At 43.9% G+C, this 15,977-nt stretch overlaps 2 protein-coding genes across 2 annotated transcripts; both read left to right on the forward strand.

Annotated features, from left to right (window-relative positions):
- Positions 1-336: 336 nt before the first annotated feature.
- Positions 337-5,394, forward strand: LOC135075998 (uncharacterized). The gene is made up of 2 exons (XM_063970443.1): positions 337-3,490; positions 5,153-5,394. Exons 1-2 carry the CDS (start codon positions 337-339, stop codon positions 5,392-5,394), a joined length of 3,396 nt encoding a protein of 1,131 aa, XP_063826513.1.
- Positions 5,395-14,139: 8,745 nt separating this feature from the next.
- LOC135075999 (uncharacterized) lies at positions 14,140-14,796 on the forward strand. The gene has a single exon (XM_063970444.1). The coding sequence runs from the start codon at positions 14,140-14,142 to the stop codon at positions 14,794-14,796; it is 657 nt and encodes a 218-aa protein (XP_063826514.1).
- The last annotated feature ends 1,181 nt before the right edge of the window (positions 14,797-15,977 follow it).

Consider the following 15,977-nt stretch of genomic DNA (forward strand, 5'->3'; position numbering starts at 1 on the left):
TTAGACCAAGGGTCACAAATTACCTTGATCACGGAGAATGCAGTACAACGTTTAGGCTTACGCCGTCAACAAATCAACGCATCCATTTGTGGAGTGGGTATTGCGGCTAAAAAAGGCAGAGGGAAAGTGACATTGGATTGTAAATCTATTTATGACAATTATGAGTTCGTTACAGAGGCCCTCATTATGTCTAAGGTCGTCAATAACTTGCCAAATACATCATTATCGAACATAGAATATTCTTATTTACAAAATATTCAATTAGCCGATCCAAAGTATCACATTTCAAAGCCAATAGACATTTTAATTGACGTCAAAGTTTACTCGGAAATAATCATGAGTGGATTGTTACGAGGTAAACCAAATGAACCTATCGCCCAGCAAACCAAGTTGGGATGGATATTGTCTGGAAACGTATCTTCTACGTTCAATTGTCATGTTGTAACTAATAACGTTGAAGATATGTCCAGATTTTGGGAGATAGAGGAAGTGACAGATAACGTAAGTGGGTTGACAGAACGAGAACAGTGGTGTGAGGACTTTTATGTATCCACCACAAGGAGATTACAGAACGGGCAGTACGAAGTACGGCTGCCTATGACAGATAAGTTTGACGAACGTCTTGGTGCTTCCAAACCAAAAGCCATGGCACAGTTCAGGCAATTGGAGTCCAGACTGTTAAAAAATGAACATTTGAATGACAATTATAAACTGTTTATGCAGGAATATGTGTCTTTGGGGCACATGAAACAATGCATAAATAAAACAGAGCCAAGTTGTTTTTTACCACATCATGACATTCATAAACAAGAATCCACAACGACAAAGTTACGTGTGGTATTCAATGCGTCAGCTAAAACTCAATCAGGATACAGTTTAAATGACCTGATGGAGTGCGGACCTAAATTACATAATGACATTCAGAGCCTGCTTTTAAACTGGAGAACATTCAGATTCGTTTATTCAGCAGACTGTGAAAAGATGTACCGCATGATACTGGTCCATGAAAGTGATCAACATCTTCAAAAGATCGTATGGAGAGATCACCCACAGGATCCCATTAAAGAGTATCAGCTATGTACTTTGACATATGGGACTAAGTCAGCCCCATTCTTAGCATTACGAACTATGAAACAGCTTGCAAATGACGAAGCCGAGAGGTACCCGTTAGCATCACAAGTTTTATTAAACAACGTGTATGTCGACGATCTTTTGGCAGGTCATAACCAACTTGACATAGCAAAGCAAACACAGTTGCAATTGATTGACATGTTACAAAGTGCTGGAATCAACTTACGAAAGTGGTCCAGCAACTCATCAGAGCTACTAGAGCACCTATCTGATGAACAACTAAACCCAAGTGTGGTAAACTTTAAACATGCAGAGTCTACAACAACATTAGGGCTTAGATGGGAACCGACTACGGACTCGTTTAAGTTCCGAAGTAAACTTGATCATGACATTGACATGAATGTGACAAAGTACACAAAACGCATGATGTTATCCGATATCTCCAAACTATTTGACCCTTTGGGATGGTTGTCGCCAATCACTATCAAGGCGAAATTACTGTTTCAAGGTGCATGGTCGTCGGGGATTGGTTGGGATGACGTCATAGCGGATGACATACAAATCGAGTGGGGAAAATTGAGAGATGACTTAAAAAACATTGACAAGTTCGAAATACCTAGATGGATTGGAAATACGGAAAGGCCTATTCAATTACATGGGTTTTCGGACGCATCAGAAAAGGCTTTAGCATGTTCAGTATATGTTAAGTCTATAGATGACAATGGTCAAGTGATCATTAGGTTACTTGCCGCCAAAACAAAACTTGCACCAATCAAAAAGCCAGTCAGCTTACCACGTCTAGAACTCTGTGCATCCGTATTGTTGACAAAATTAGTACAGAAAATTATGACATCAATACCTACAAATATTCAATTACAAATATACGGATACACAGACAGCATGGTGGTTATTGGGTGGTTGCAAGGTGACATTACGCGTTGGAAGATGTTTGTTGCCAATCGTGTAAAGCAAATAACTGACGTCATGCCAGCATCTTGCTGGAGACACACAAAGTCCGAGGATAATGCGGCGGACTGTGCCACGAGGGGAATAGCACCTTCCCAGCTTACCAATAACTCATTGTGGTGGGAAGGCCCTGCATGGCTTAAAAATGACATCGTGCCGGAGATGAAAATATGTGACACTCCGAAAATTGACATGAAACGTAAACAAGCGCTGTCAGTTCAATTAATGACATCGCCCACTGTGCTTGACATCGTAAATAAGCATAGTTCATTGACACACGCCGTCCGAGTCATATGTTGGGTGTCACGTTTCATTGCGCGCACTCGACGCTCTGACGTAGTGAGAAGCGAACACCTTACCTCAGATGAAATGCGAGCGGCGCTTCAGCTGATAGTGAAGGCCGTACAAGCGCAACATTTCAGCGAGGACATCTTACGACTCAAGGCCAAACAAAACCTTAAGCCAAAGAGTTCTATATTGACATTAAACCCATTTCTGGATGACAATGACATTTTGAGAGTTGGGGGAAGACTACAACAGTCAAAGTTATCATATGACAATAAGCATCCTATGCTTATGCCCCATGACTCACACTTGACGCGTCTCATCATCAGCGAAGCCCACAAAGCCACGCTGCATGGTGGTGCATCGCTAACATTAGCCCACTGTCGTAACATGTACTGGATCGTAAGTGGCACCAGAGCGGTAAAAAAGCAAATAAGACAATGCACGAAGTGTCAGCGGTTTAACACACAAGGGCAGCATCAGCTGATGGCCGATCTACCCAAGCCGAGAGTGACACCGTCTAAGCCTTTTACCCACACAGGCGTCGATTTTACAGGCTTTGTCGATGTAAAAGCAAATAAAGGGAGGGGTGTAAAAACACTCAAGGGCTACATAGCCGTCTTTGTCTGCTTTTCCACGAAAGCTGTACATTTAGAGCTCGTCGCTGACTTAAGTTCTGCATCATTCCTTGCAGCATTCAAGCGAATGTGTGCCCGTCGCGGAGTACCTAAACATATGTACTCTGACAACGGTACAAATTTTGTCGGCGCAGCTAAAGTCCTGACAAACGAGTTTAAAGAAGCATTGAAAGTAATCAATACTGAGTGCTTAAGTGACATAAACGACATGGGCGTGACATGGCACTTCAATGCCCCAGCCTGGCCCAGTGCTGGAGGTCTATGGGAGGCTGCTGTAAAAAGCGTCAAATTTCACCTCAAGCGGGTAATAGGAGAACAAAAATTGACATTTGACGAATTTTACACACTATTGACACAGATAGAGGCGTGCTTGAATTCAAGGCCGTTGTTTGCTCTGTCTGAAAATATCGAAGATGACATTATGACACCAGGTCACTTCTTGATCGGTGGACCGTTGCTAGCAGCACCACTATCTGATCCAGAAGAGCCCATGACTACGCATACTCGTTGGCAGTTGATCGAAAAAATGCGTAAGTCATTTTGGCATAAATGGTCAGCTGAGTACTTGCATCATCTGCAAAAACGCACTAAGTGGCATCTGGGCAGACCTAACTTACAAATTAATGACATTGTGTTGGTTAACGAGGACAACATGCCACCATCCAAGTGGGCATTGGCAAAAATTGTTGATGTTCATCCTGGTAGTGATGGGAATGTTCGCGTAGTGACATTAAAAACGAAAAATGGGATCATAAAACGCCCTATTGTTAAATTGACAAAGCTCCCTGTGCGACAAGAATGTGACAGTGACAATCATGACTCGATTAAGACTGACAGAAACGATGACAGCAAAACTACGTCACAAACTCAAAGTCGTAGTAGGAGAGCCAGGAAAAGGCCTAACCTTTTAGTAGCAGCACTCATGTTGCTTATGACATTTATAACACCGACTGTTCAACAAATGAGTAACGTTACGACGATAGGGACTGACACTACTTTATACTTTGACAAAGTAGCTGACATGAGAGTAGTACAGGAGCAGTGGAAGATGATCGTCTTCTACAACATGACAAATTATTGGCAAAGCATGACTGACATCAACAAATACGTAGAACACTTAAAAATAATTTGCCAAGATGACAAAACTTTTAAACCTATACTTTCACAATTTGATCACGAATTAAACGAAATGACACATTATAATGACTTACTGCAGACAAAAGCGACTAATCGTGTTAAAAGAGGTTTAGTTAATGCGATTGGGAATATAGCTAATTCATTGTTTGGAGTACTTGATGACAAATTTGCGGAGCAGTACGAGAAAGATATTGAAGCCGTAAGAAACACGGAAAAACATCTGTTCAAAATGTTGAAAAACCAAACTTCGATACTGGAAGCTGAAAACAATATTTTGAAACGAAATGAAGTCGTCATGAATCAACATTTTTCATACATCAATCAGCTGTTAAAGAATCTGTCCCAAGAAGTGAATGACGTCAAATTAGCTAATGCACATCATCTCAAAATGTTCTAAACTATAACTACAGCTTTATCTACTGATGTCATCATTTCCAACCTGAGACGTATTCAAGAAACACTTATTGACACCATAACAAACATCTACCATGGGCAACTTGACATACATCTGATATCACCGAGTCAACTGCAGAATCAGCTAAACATAATATCAGGCCAATTACAAGGGGAATTGGTTATACCTACTGACAACATAAGAGATTTGTATCAACTCCTACAAGTCCACGTAAAAGTGACACAAAGGTATTTAATTATAGAGATCAAAATACCACTTCTGAGTCATGATTTGTTCGAGCTTAATAAAATAATCCCTATTCCATGGATAAAGTCTGACAGAACTATTTACAACATCCCATCTACCACTTACATTGCCTTTAACATGAAAAAGGACTTAATAATGCCTATAAATGACAATGACATGGATTCATGCATAAAATTCAAAACCTCAAAATTATTATGCTATGAAACTCATCCCATATACAATGTGCACTTTGATCAATCATTATGTGAATTGAGATTGTTCACAAGTAACAATAAACAAACTTACTGCCGTTCAGAGATAAGACAATGTACCGACAGGTGGATCAAATTACAATCGTCTGGCGCGTGGCTATACTCGTGTTGCCGAGAATGCTCAGTTCGCATTTTGTGCCCAGCTGGACTCGAGACTAAGTACCTACAAGGGAACGGGGTCATTGATATCGGCCAAGGCTGCGTTCTAAAAGGTGACATATTTACAATACATGCTCAACATGACTACTACAATGAAATGTACATACATAAGGACATTGACATACCGGTCCTGCCTAAATATACCTCATCTCTTAACGATATGATAAACACCTCCATGAACGAAAAGGTGCTAGATAACCTGGAGAATGATGATTTGATGAAATAAACAAAAGAATAGAAGTGCTGAAATCGCAAGATTTACAACTGCTACAGAACAGCAGTGTCACACACTATTCTACTATTTACGCTATACTGGCGATGCTGATAGTCGTCGTCGTCATTTACATCGGCTGCAAACTGAAGGGCCGGTGCGTGTTGGCGAGCTGGCGGGACAGAGGCGCGCAGGAAGAGCGCCCTGTCATCCTCGAGTTGCGAAGCAGCCAGGGTGTCAGTGCCAGTGCTAATAGTGTCAGTGCAGTGCATGATAGTGAACAAAGGTCGAACACAATAGTGTCGATGGGACGTGACATGAGTGGATCCGTGTTAAGTGTCGATAGGGCCACTTCTCCAACTATGACAAGAACAATTAAATTTGATAATTTACCTAAACCATAAACACCTTATTAATTATGCAATTAATTTTATATGTTGGTTTTTAAACTCTCTTTTTTAACTTTCTTCTTTTATTTTTATTTTATGTGTTTTTGACATTTTTTGTAGTTGGCAATATGTACGAGTCAACTCGCACATTTTTATTACTAAGTAATTTATTGTTAACTTGCATTTTTATTCATGCACTTTGGCCAGCTACGCCTGACCTACATTTGGGACTTTGGTAGTTTAACATTTTTATAATCAGTGCAATAAAGCATTCGGCAGCTAAAACACGTCTTTCAATAAATCCCATCAGCGGTTGATACGGCGTAGTTGTCTGACATCTTGACATCAGTCTTACTTTGACACCACATCTTACAAGTAAGTAACGGCAATTCACTTGGTAGGTATTTGCATGAAATCGACGTGGACGCCTCACATTGTAAAGAGAAAAACAACAAAGAAGATTTTCTCATACCTATTTTAAAAACTCCAATAGCAAGTGATCGAGATACAGAAATGTTCACAAGTGTACAGAAATGTTCAATTTCGACACCAATTAGAAACTTATAACGTTCTTATAACTCTCCTATAAGAACAATAATTCTACCACTACTTTAAGAGATCATTGGAGTTACATAAATTACTATTCGATGAATTAATGAAAATTTTATTTAAGTTATTATTAAGAGAATTTTAAGCATCTAATAGCAGCCCTATTAGAATCTTATAAGATGGTTTTATCTTTGTTCTTTTGTCGATAATTGTTAAAACATGAAACATATTTTAAAACTCCTATTTAGAGGCCCAACACAGAAGGTAAGCTCAGGCTTAATAACGTTTGTTTTGAAAATAATTTAAAACAATCTGCCGCCCTAATGAACGGTTACTTTGGATATAAATGTCTTCGTATTTACGCTGCGATAAATACTCGGAATTTTTCTAGAAACAAATAAATTAGGTAAAAACATTGTTTACGTTTACAACGTATTTAAATAAAAGAAGCATAGGTACCTAATATTAGTCAACTCATACCAGACTTGGACATGAAGTCAAATTATTTAAATTTTTAATTTTGAAACATTTTTTGCCAGATGATCAGAAAACCCTTCATTTGCCTCTGGTTAATTATATACGGTCGTGTTTTTACAGAGGAGACTAACGTCCGTATTCACAAACATTACTATGAGGTCTCACAGTACGCGTGGACGCACAGGGTGACACACGAACCAATCACAAAGCTCTATTCAACGCTGTGCGTTCGATTTGCTGCTTCACTTAGGCAAGGATCGTTTGTGAATACGGGTGTCATATAATATTTATCACTACTTAAGCTCGTGTAAGTAACTTTTTATTCTAATTAGGAGCTTAGTGTGTCTCATTTGAAAATGTAACTCATATGAATGAAGCAGGGGGAATATGAATCATACACAATACCAATAAGACTCTTACGGGACAAAGTCTCATTGACATCTTATAGATATATCTTATAGCGCTACTTTCCGGCAACGCACCTGTAACGCCCCTGGGTCTGCGGGTGTCTATGGGCGACGGTAATCACTTACCATCAGGTGATCCGTCTGCTCGTTTGCCTCCTATCACATAAAAAAAAAAAATATAACTGTTCAGTTCAGAGAACAAGTGCTCCAAGCAACAAGTGATCTGAAGAAGCAAGAACTGAGAAAAGGAAGCGAATAATAAACGCGAGAAGTCTCAGCAAGTGAAATAGTGGTTTTATTCCTGCAAGTAGCACCTACTACGCCTGACATAGTAAGGGCAAGCTCTCAACGGCAGTCATCATCGTCCGGTCAGCGCTCTCGAACACACACAAACGCATACAGTCCACTGCAGTCCACCACATTTTCCTGGTCCTTCGAGCCGGATCACCACATTTTCCTGGTCCTTCGAGCCGGATTACGGGAATAGCGAAGATGCCTGTCACCAGGTCAGAGAAGCTACGAGGTGCCGCCGCCGCGGCTAACGCCGCCGCCGCAGGGAGAATTACGTCGCCGCCGGTTCATGGAGGAAGTACTCCGACGAAAACCACGGATACTTCATCAACGCTGACCCCGTATCCCGCCGGGGGCGCGTCCTCACCGCGCATCGCCAGGGACCACGCCGCGCCGGCTGTTAGCACCCGGGTTATGGGAGAGCCCGGCGTGAATTTGGGAAGAGGGGAACCAGCACCGCGCTCCTACACAGAGGAGATAACCGCCGACGTCACGAAGCCACACGAAGCACTAAGGGCCCGTATCGCGGAAGCAGAGAAGAGACGTGCCGCCGCCGCCGCCGCCGCCGCCAACGCTGCCGCCGCGACTCCCGCGACTACGGTGACCACCGTGCCGACTGTTGAAGGACAGTACGCGCCACCCACGCCGCAAGTACTTGAACAAACGCCACGACTGTCACGAGTGAATCAAGACACGCGCTCCGTCCGCTCGTCAAGAAGAAGGGCAGAAATAGAGGCCAAATTAAGAGTGGCCCGCCAGGAACTGGAAGTTGCCAAAGCGGAATTGGAGTTGGCCCAATTGGATTCCGACATGGAAGAGGATCCAGAAGAAGTGCAGTACAGGCAAATGCAGATCGAAGATTGGCCGGACCACTCGAGCATCATCGCCGAGAAGGTACCGCCGAAACCACAGCCGCTACCGCCGCCGCCGACCGCCGCGCCGCTGCCGCCGCCGCCGCAAGTTCTACCGCCGCCGCCGCAAGTTCTACCGCCGCCGCCGCAAGTTCTACCGCTGCCGTCGTCGCCGTCGCCGCCGCAAGTGTTGCCGCCGTTGCCGCCGCAAGTGTTGCCGCCGACGCCGCCGCCGCAGCCACTAACTTCGGAAGGGAGGACCGATATTCAAGAATTGGCCATGGCCATCACCAAGCTGTCACAGAGGGCAGAGGGTGGCCTCACGAGACAACTGGTCGACCTCCCAAGTTTCAATGGCGCATGTGAAGAATGGCTCGCGTTCAGAAGGTCGTATAAGACACCGCGCGCTCCTTCACGCCGGCACAGAATTTGGCGCGACTTCGAAGGTGTCTCCAGGGGCACGCGAGGGAGGCAGTCAAGAGCCTCCTGTTCACCGCCGAGGATCCGGAAGAGCTGATGAAGAGCCTGGAGGTCCGGTTCGGCAGACCTGGAGCGATAGCCCTGGCGGAGTTGAAGAAGATGGAAAGGCTGCCAAGGGTCAACGAGTCATCGGGGGAGATCTGCATGTTTGCCAGCCGAGTCCGCAATGCCGTGGCCACCATCAGGGCACTCGGGAAGACGGAATATTTGTGTGCACCGGGGGCCGTGGAGTGTCTTATAGAGAAGATGCCGCCGACCATGAAGTCTCAGTGGCTCATTTACCAACGTGAGCGCCGGGCAGAGGGAAAACCAGCGCTCGAACTCATGTACGACTTCATGGAAGTTGAAGCAGATATGAACAGCGACTACGCTCCCCCAGAAGTGTCCTGGGATCAGAAGAGGAACACGTTCAAGAGGCCGATCCACCACGTCCCACAAGCGGAGGGATACTACGAAGATCAGAAGACCGACGTGAAGAAGTGCCCAGAATGCCGAGAAGATCACTGGCTGTACGAGTGCAAGAGGTACAGGGAATCCAGTGTAGACGAAAAATGGGAAATGGCGAAGAAGGCAAGAATGTGTTTCAAATGCTTGCGCTTCAAGCACGCAAGAAACACATGCCGGGCACAGCCGTGCAAGAAGTGCACGAGGTGGCATCACACCAGTCTTCACTCGGAGAAGTCCGCAGCAACGTAGACTCAAGAGAAGCCCGCCGAAGGAATTGTGTCGTCAGTACACACCACGAGCTGCGGAAGGGCCTACTTAAAGATGACGCCGGTAAACCTCTACGGGCCCAAGGGGACAGCAAGAGTGCTCGCGCTCCTGGACGAAGGGTCCACCGTCACGCTGCTGGACTCATCAGTAGCGAAGAAGATTGGGGCGCAAGGGAAACCGGAAGCCATCACTGTCGAGATGGTCGGGGGGAACGGAATGGTGAAGAGCAACTCCCAGAAGATCAACATGAAGATCAAGGGGGTCTATTGTAGAAATAAATTCAACATGGAAGCGAGAACTATCGACAACTTGAAGCTGACGAAGCAAGGTGTCGAAGAAGGAATGCTTCAGAACTGGAAACACCTGAAGAAAATTAAGAAGAAACTGGTCTACGACAAAGAAGTACCTAGACTTCTGATTGGGCAAGACAATTGGGGGCTGATAGTCACACGGAGACTACGCAGAGGGAAGGCCTCCGAACCAGTTGCCTCTTTGACCAGCCTTGGATGGGTTCTGCATGGATCTAACGCTGGAAGAAGAGATCCAGTGAAATTAGTGCACCACAGCAGATTAGTGGAAGACAGAAAAGAAGCCCTGGTTCATGGACATTTCGAGAAAGAGGACATCGGAGTGGAACCACGTCGGCCATGCAACAACGCCGACAAACGGGCTCGCAGCGTCCTGGAGAAGACCAACAGAGGGCATCAGGCGCACAAGCATCCCATCAAGAAGAAGTTGGATGATCATCCCACCTGGATGTCTCAACATGGGAGGCGCCTAGGAGAGAAGCGTCCACACGGTGAAGACGACACTAATGGCCGTCCTGGAAGAAAAGACATCACCGGAAGAAGTCCTGCACACGCTCCTCCTCGAAGCGGAACACATTGTGAGTTCGCGTCCACTTACCTGTATCAGAGCGGATCCCAACGACGAAGAAAGACTCACACCGAACCACTTCCCGAACGGAAGATCCTGCGCAGCAATGGCACCGGGCGTGTTCAAGGACCGCGACCTTATCGGGAAGGCGAACTGGAGGACAACGCAGCGCTTCTGGCAAAGATGGCTAAAAGAGTACCTGCCAACTTTGATGCCAAGGAAGACAGCCGGACGGGAAACAGAAGACCCTCGAGTCAGTGACGTCGTTTTTATAGTCGACGTATCGCTTCCAAGGAACACTTGGCCACGAGGGGAAGTGCAGAGGGTATACCCCGGTCCGGACGGAAGAGTACGAGTCCTCGACGTGCGAACACCCGGAGGAGTGCTACGGCGACCGACGCGACGAGTGGTAGTCCTGGTTCCTGCCAAGACGTCGCATCCGGAAGAGGGAGTGCTTCGCACTGCGGGGGAGACTGTTAGCGACGTCAACTAAGGAAATACGCTAAATCATTAATTAGAATTGATTAGCAACGTTAACAGTCAGAAAATGTTGTAAAATAATCAATTAGAGTCGATTAGGTATAAATAACATTCCATCTCTTTCTCACATTATCTCTCATCTCGCTTGCACATCAAATACTCTTCCACACACTTCTGGAATATTCGAGAGAAAAAGAAACGGGACGGCAACATCGGACCTCTCGCTTCAAACATTCCAGAACTATGTTCCAGAACATGAGAGACAGAGACAGGAATATCGGAAGAGAAAGGGATGGATATAGCCCGGGGCCCTATAAATACGGAGCGAGGCGCTCCGGTAGTTAAGTTTATTTAAAGTTAATGTTTTGTTCAGTTCAGAGAACAAGTGCTCCAAGCAACAAGTGATCTGAAGAAGCAAGAACTGAGAAAAGGAAGCGAATAATAAACGCGAGAAGTCTCAGCAAGTGAAATAGTGGTTTTATTCCTGCAAGTAGCACCTACTACGCCTGACATAGTAAGGGCAAGCTCTCAACGGCAGTCATCATCGTCCGGTCAGCGCTCTCGAACACACACAAACGCATACAGTCCACTGCAGTCCACCACATTTTCCTGGTCCTTCGAGCCGGATCACCACAATAACTTTAGGTTGTTTACAAAAATAAGTAGCTATACTGTTTGCCATTACGTTGTAGTTGTCGCGCATATAAATAACTTCAACTCAATTGTTTTGAAAACAATAAGTCTGGATATTGCCATAATTGCGAAGTAAACAAGCCGAAAATGTTGTCTACGCCGTTTTGTTTACATGAAAATGGCTTGGAGGTGGAGTCAACTGGATTTATATTTCTAAGGGTGCGCGTTAACTGAGATTTGCTTAATGAGTTGTACCTTGTTGTTATCACCCTATTTTCATTTATTTTATTGTTTAATTTATTTAATAGGATAACCAACAAGACATGTACTGAAACCATCTTTACATCATTTGTTTCATCTAAGTGCTGCATTAAAAGGTTGAAATAAGGTTTCATATCAAAAAACATTGTGGCGACCACGAGCCGGAAGACGTAGGCTGCGTGGGCAGGCCTCCCACTAGGTGAACCGACGATCTGGTGATGGTCGCGGAAGGTGCCTGGATGCGAGCGACGCAGGACCGGTCTTTGTGGAAATCCTTGGGGGAGGCCTTTGTGCAGCAGTGGACGTCTTTCGGCTGAAACGAACGATCGAACGAACCAAAAAATATTTTGCTTTTTTAATTGTAAAAGGTCAAAATAAGTTTTCTAAAGTTTAACAACTTTACTTCCATAGAATTATCAATTTTTTTTCCAAAATATTGTTACTTAGTTTTGTTATTTCAATTTATCACTGTCATTTACATTAATCTAGTATGAGTAGACGAGATTTATTTATTTCAGATATGAATTTACAAAGTTTGGACGACATTATAAAACTAAGGGGCAAAGAAAATTGTTCATTTCAAATACTAGATTCGTTTAAAGAAAATGTAATATTCTACTGGGACCGATGGCCTGGATTTTAGTTTTAAATAAAAGATGCACAGAAGGTTTGGAATGGTCTATTGCGATAGCTACAAAAATTCATACATTGAATAATGCTCATTAAATTGTATGGTTCATTATTAATTTACTTTACCTACTGATTTTACACGATGAGTCCCTTCTCCAGAATCTCTGAATCTCTAAGGCTGGGTTGCAGCACCATCTTGCTTTAACTTTGACAAACGTCAAAAATCTGTCAAACTCCATACAAAAAGCACCGGTTAACGTTATAGTTACCGTTAAAGTTGGGTGGTGCAACTCAGCCTTAGAGTCGTGAGAGTTCAATTCTTCAATCTAACAATATAAGTACTTTATTATTATTATTATTTCTTTATTTATATTAATTCTTTCTTAATTTTAAATTATTATTATACAAGGGGTCACAAAAAATACTTTTTGAAGCCAACACTCCATAGTCAACCTTCAAATGTTGAAACGCTGAAACGTTTGCTCACTTAATCTTAATAAAGGCTAAATAAACAAGCTAGAAACTGTTTGATATAATGAAAACAAACAGACACAAGTCTTTGCAGTGGACTGCAATTGGCTGTTACGATGACAGTGGCCCTACTGTCCCACTCTACACTGTCCCTCGGTATTATGTCAAAGCCTTTTCGATATTGCCTCGCTGAGGTCACTGTATTGATGTATCGGTATTTCTCATTTTGACATACTGACAAGCTATCAAAAATTTGTGGGCTACATTTTGATTATTCTCGGCGAAAATGTTTTACCCACTTTGATGGAACAAGATTATGAGGAGAAAATTAGAGTACACAGTCTCTGCTGCTTTGCGTAAAGTAAAATATCTAGATGAAAGGGCCACGGCCAATAATATCTCACATAATTATGCAATATCAGAATAATTGTCGGCCGTTTGGTGTAGTGGTTCAGAACGGACTACTATGCCGAGAGGTCCCGGGTTCGATTCCCGGCCGGGCAGAAATTGAAATGATGAATTTTAATTTCTGTGACGGGTCTGGGTGTAAATATGTATAATATGTATGTATTTAATAAAAAAAATAAAAAAGTTTATAAGTAGTATATCTGTTAAGCTAGCACCCATAACACAAGCATTGAGTTGCTTATTTTGGGGCTAGCCGGCGCTGTGTGAAATTGGAAAAAAAAGTACTGATAAAATTGCAATACCCAACAGGGTCACCAACACCTACCTACCTACATAGTTTATGGTATTGATTAATTTAGATTAGAATACTAATGCATACGCAACGCATTGTGGGACGTCCACCCACAAGGTGGACCGACAACATCATAAAGGTAGTGTGGCGATCTATGTACGCCACAATGCAAACTCATCGGTCTGCCCGCGACGCTCCGTGCCGCGCGCTCCTGGCCGGCAAGAAAAAAGAAGATTTTATGTTGTCACTTTGACACTTCCCCACGACTGGCTCTTTTGATTTTATTCGGATTGTTAATTTTATTTCTTTTATGCTTTTGTAAATAGTCAATTGTAAATATATTTGTTTATTGAAAGCCGCCTGTAATTTGTATAAAATCTACTTCAGCTAAATTAATGTGAGGAGGCGTTCGTTTCGTCTCCCACATATTGGTGACCCCGTATACAAGAAGACGCAAGAAAAACGTTTCAATCTACTACGCGCTACGTTGCTATATAAGGCTGGGGCTTGCTGCAAGCGGTGAATATTTTTTATAATTTTTATTTTACAAAATGAACGACTCTACGGAAGAAGTTTTTAAAGTCGGAATTCGAATACCGCCCTTCTGGCTCGAAGAGCCTGCGTTATGGTTTGCGCAACTAGAAGCGCAGTTCGCCGTGTCTGGTATTAGCAGCGATCAAACGAAATTTCATTACCTCGTTTCTCAACTTGATCGTCAGTTTGCAATTGAAGTACGAGACATCATAACTGACCCCCCGGCTGAGAATAAGTATGGTAAACTTAAACAGGAACTTATTAAACGCCTCTCACCGACACCGGAGAAACGCTATAAGCAGCTGTTGACGCACGAGGAGCTCGGTGATCGGACGCCCTCGCAGTTCTTGCGTCACCTGCGGAGCTTGGCTGGCCCTACGGTCCCCATGGATTTCCTCATTACATTGTGGTCTAGCAGATTACCTCTAAATATCCAGACAGCTATAGCGTCGCAAATAGATCTTCCTGCGGACAAACTCGGTGAGTTGGCCGATAGAGTCTTTGAGATTGCACCTGTAACTCCTCAGCTGGCTAGCGCCTCAGCGGCTACGGCTTCTACTTCTTCGTCGTCCGGTGACACGAGGCAGCAAGTTGAGCCAGGATGGCTGAGCAAGTTGCTTCCTTGGCGAGCAGAATCAATGCAAAGGAAAGGTTTCCGTCTGAACCTTGTATGAACTGCTGTGATCGATCTCGTGCTGGATCAACAAAACCTCGTCAACCTCCTGCTGATCACCCGCATTGTTTTTATCACTTCAATTATGGCGTCAAGGCAAACAAGTGCAAGCAGCCGTGCAGTTTCAAGGTGGAAAACTGTCAGGGCGGTCGCAAGTAGCGGCCAACGACTGCCCTTCTGCTACAGGCCGTCTATTTGTAACTGATCATGCTTCGAAAATGCAGTTTCTAGTGGACACTGGTTCTGACTTGTGTGTTTTCCCACGATCATTATTTTGTCAAGACACCCTGCACTAAGACGACGTTTGACCTCGCTGCAGCTAATAATTCGGTGATCCATACGTATGGTCCAATCAGACTGCAGCTAAACTTAGGGCTTCGACGAGATTTTGTATGGAATTTTATTGTGGCCGAAGTTTCCAAGCCTATTATCGGAGTCGACTTCCTTAGCTACTACAACTTACTTGTCGATTGCCGAAATAAGCGATTAGTTGACGGAGTTACATCGCTCTCCGTAGCTGCTTTTTCATCTGGAAATGATGACGTCGCTTCTGTCAAAGTGCCTTCAGGTAGTAATTCCGAGTCAGAATATCATCAGATTTTATCAGAATTTCCGGAAATCACTCGTCCTGCTGGAATTCATTCTCCTCCCAAACACAATACGCTGCACTTTATCAGAACAACTCCCGGCCCACCTGTTTCACGCAGACCTCGCCGTCTCGATCCTGTTCGTATGCAGATTGCAAAGAAAGAGTACGAGGACATGGTAGCTAGCGGTGTGGCTAGACGGTCTGAAAGCGCTTGGTCATCAGCTCTACATCTGGTGAAGAAGAAGGACGATGGTTGGAGACCGTGTGGAGACTACAGAGCGCTTAATTCAAGAACAATCCCGGACCGATATCCAATTCGCCACATTCACGATTTTTCGTACCAGCTTGCGGGTTGTACCATCTTTTCTACGATCGACCTTGTCAAAGCGTACAATCAACTTCCTGTAAATCCTGACGATATTCCAAAAACCGCAATCACAACACCTTTCGGCCTGTACGAATTCCCGTTTATGACTTTTGGTTTGAGAAACGCTGCACAGACTTTTCAGCGATTTATGGATGAAGTCCTTCTAGGTCTAGATTTCTGCTATGGGTACCTTGATGACATTTTAGTGTTCTCCTCATCAGCAGAG

Source organism: Ostrinia nubilalis, chromosome 11, assembly GCF_963855985.1.
Source record: "Ostrinia nubilalis chromosome 11, ilOstNubi1.1, whole genome shotgun sequence".
Classification (NCBI taxonomy): Eukaryota; Metazoa; Arthropoda; class Insecta; order Lepidoptera; family Crambidae; genus Ostrinia; species Ostrinia nubilalis.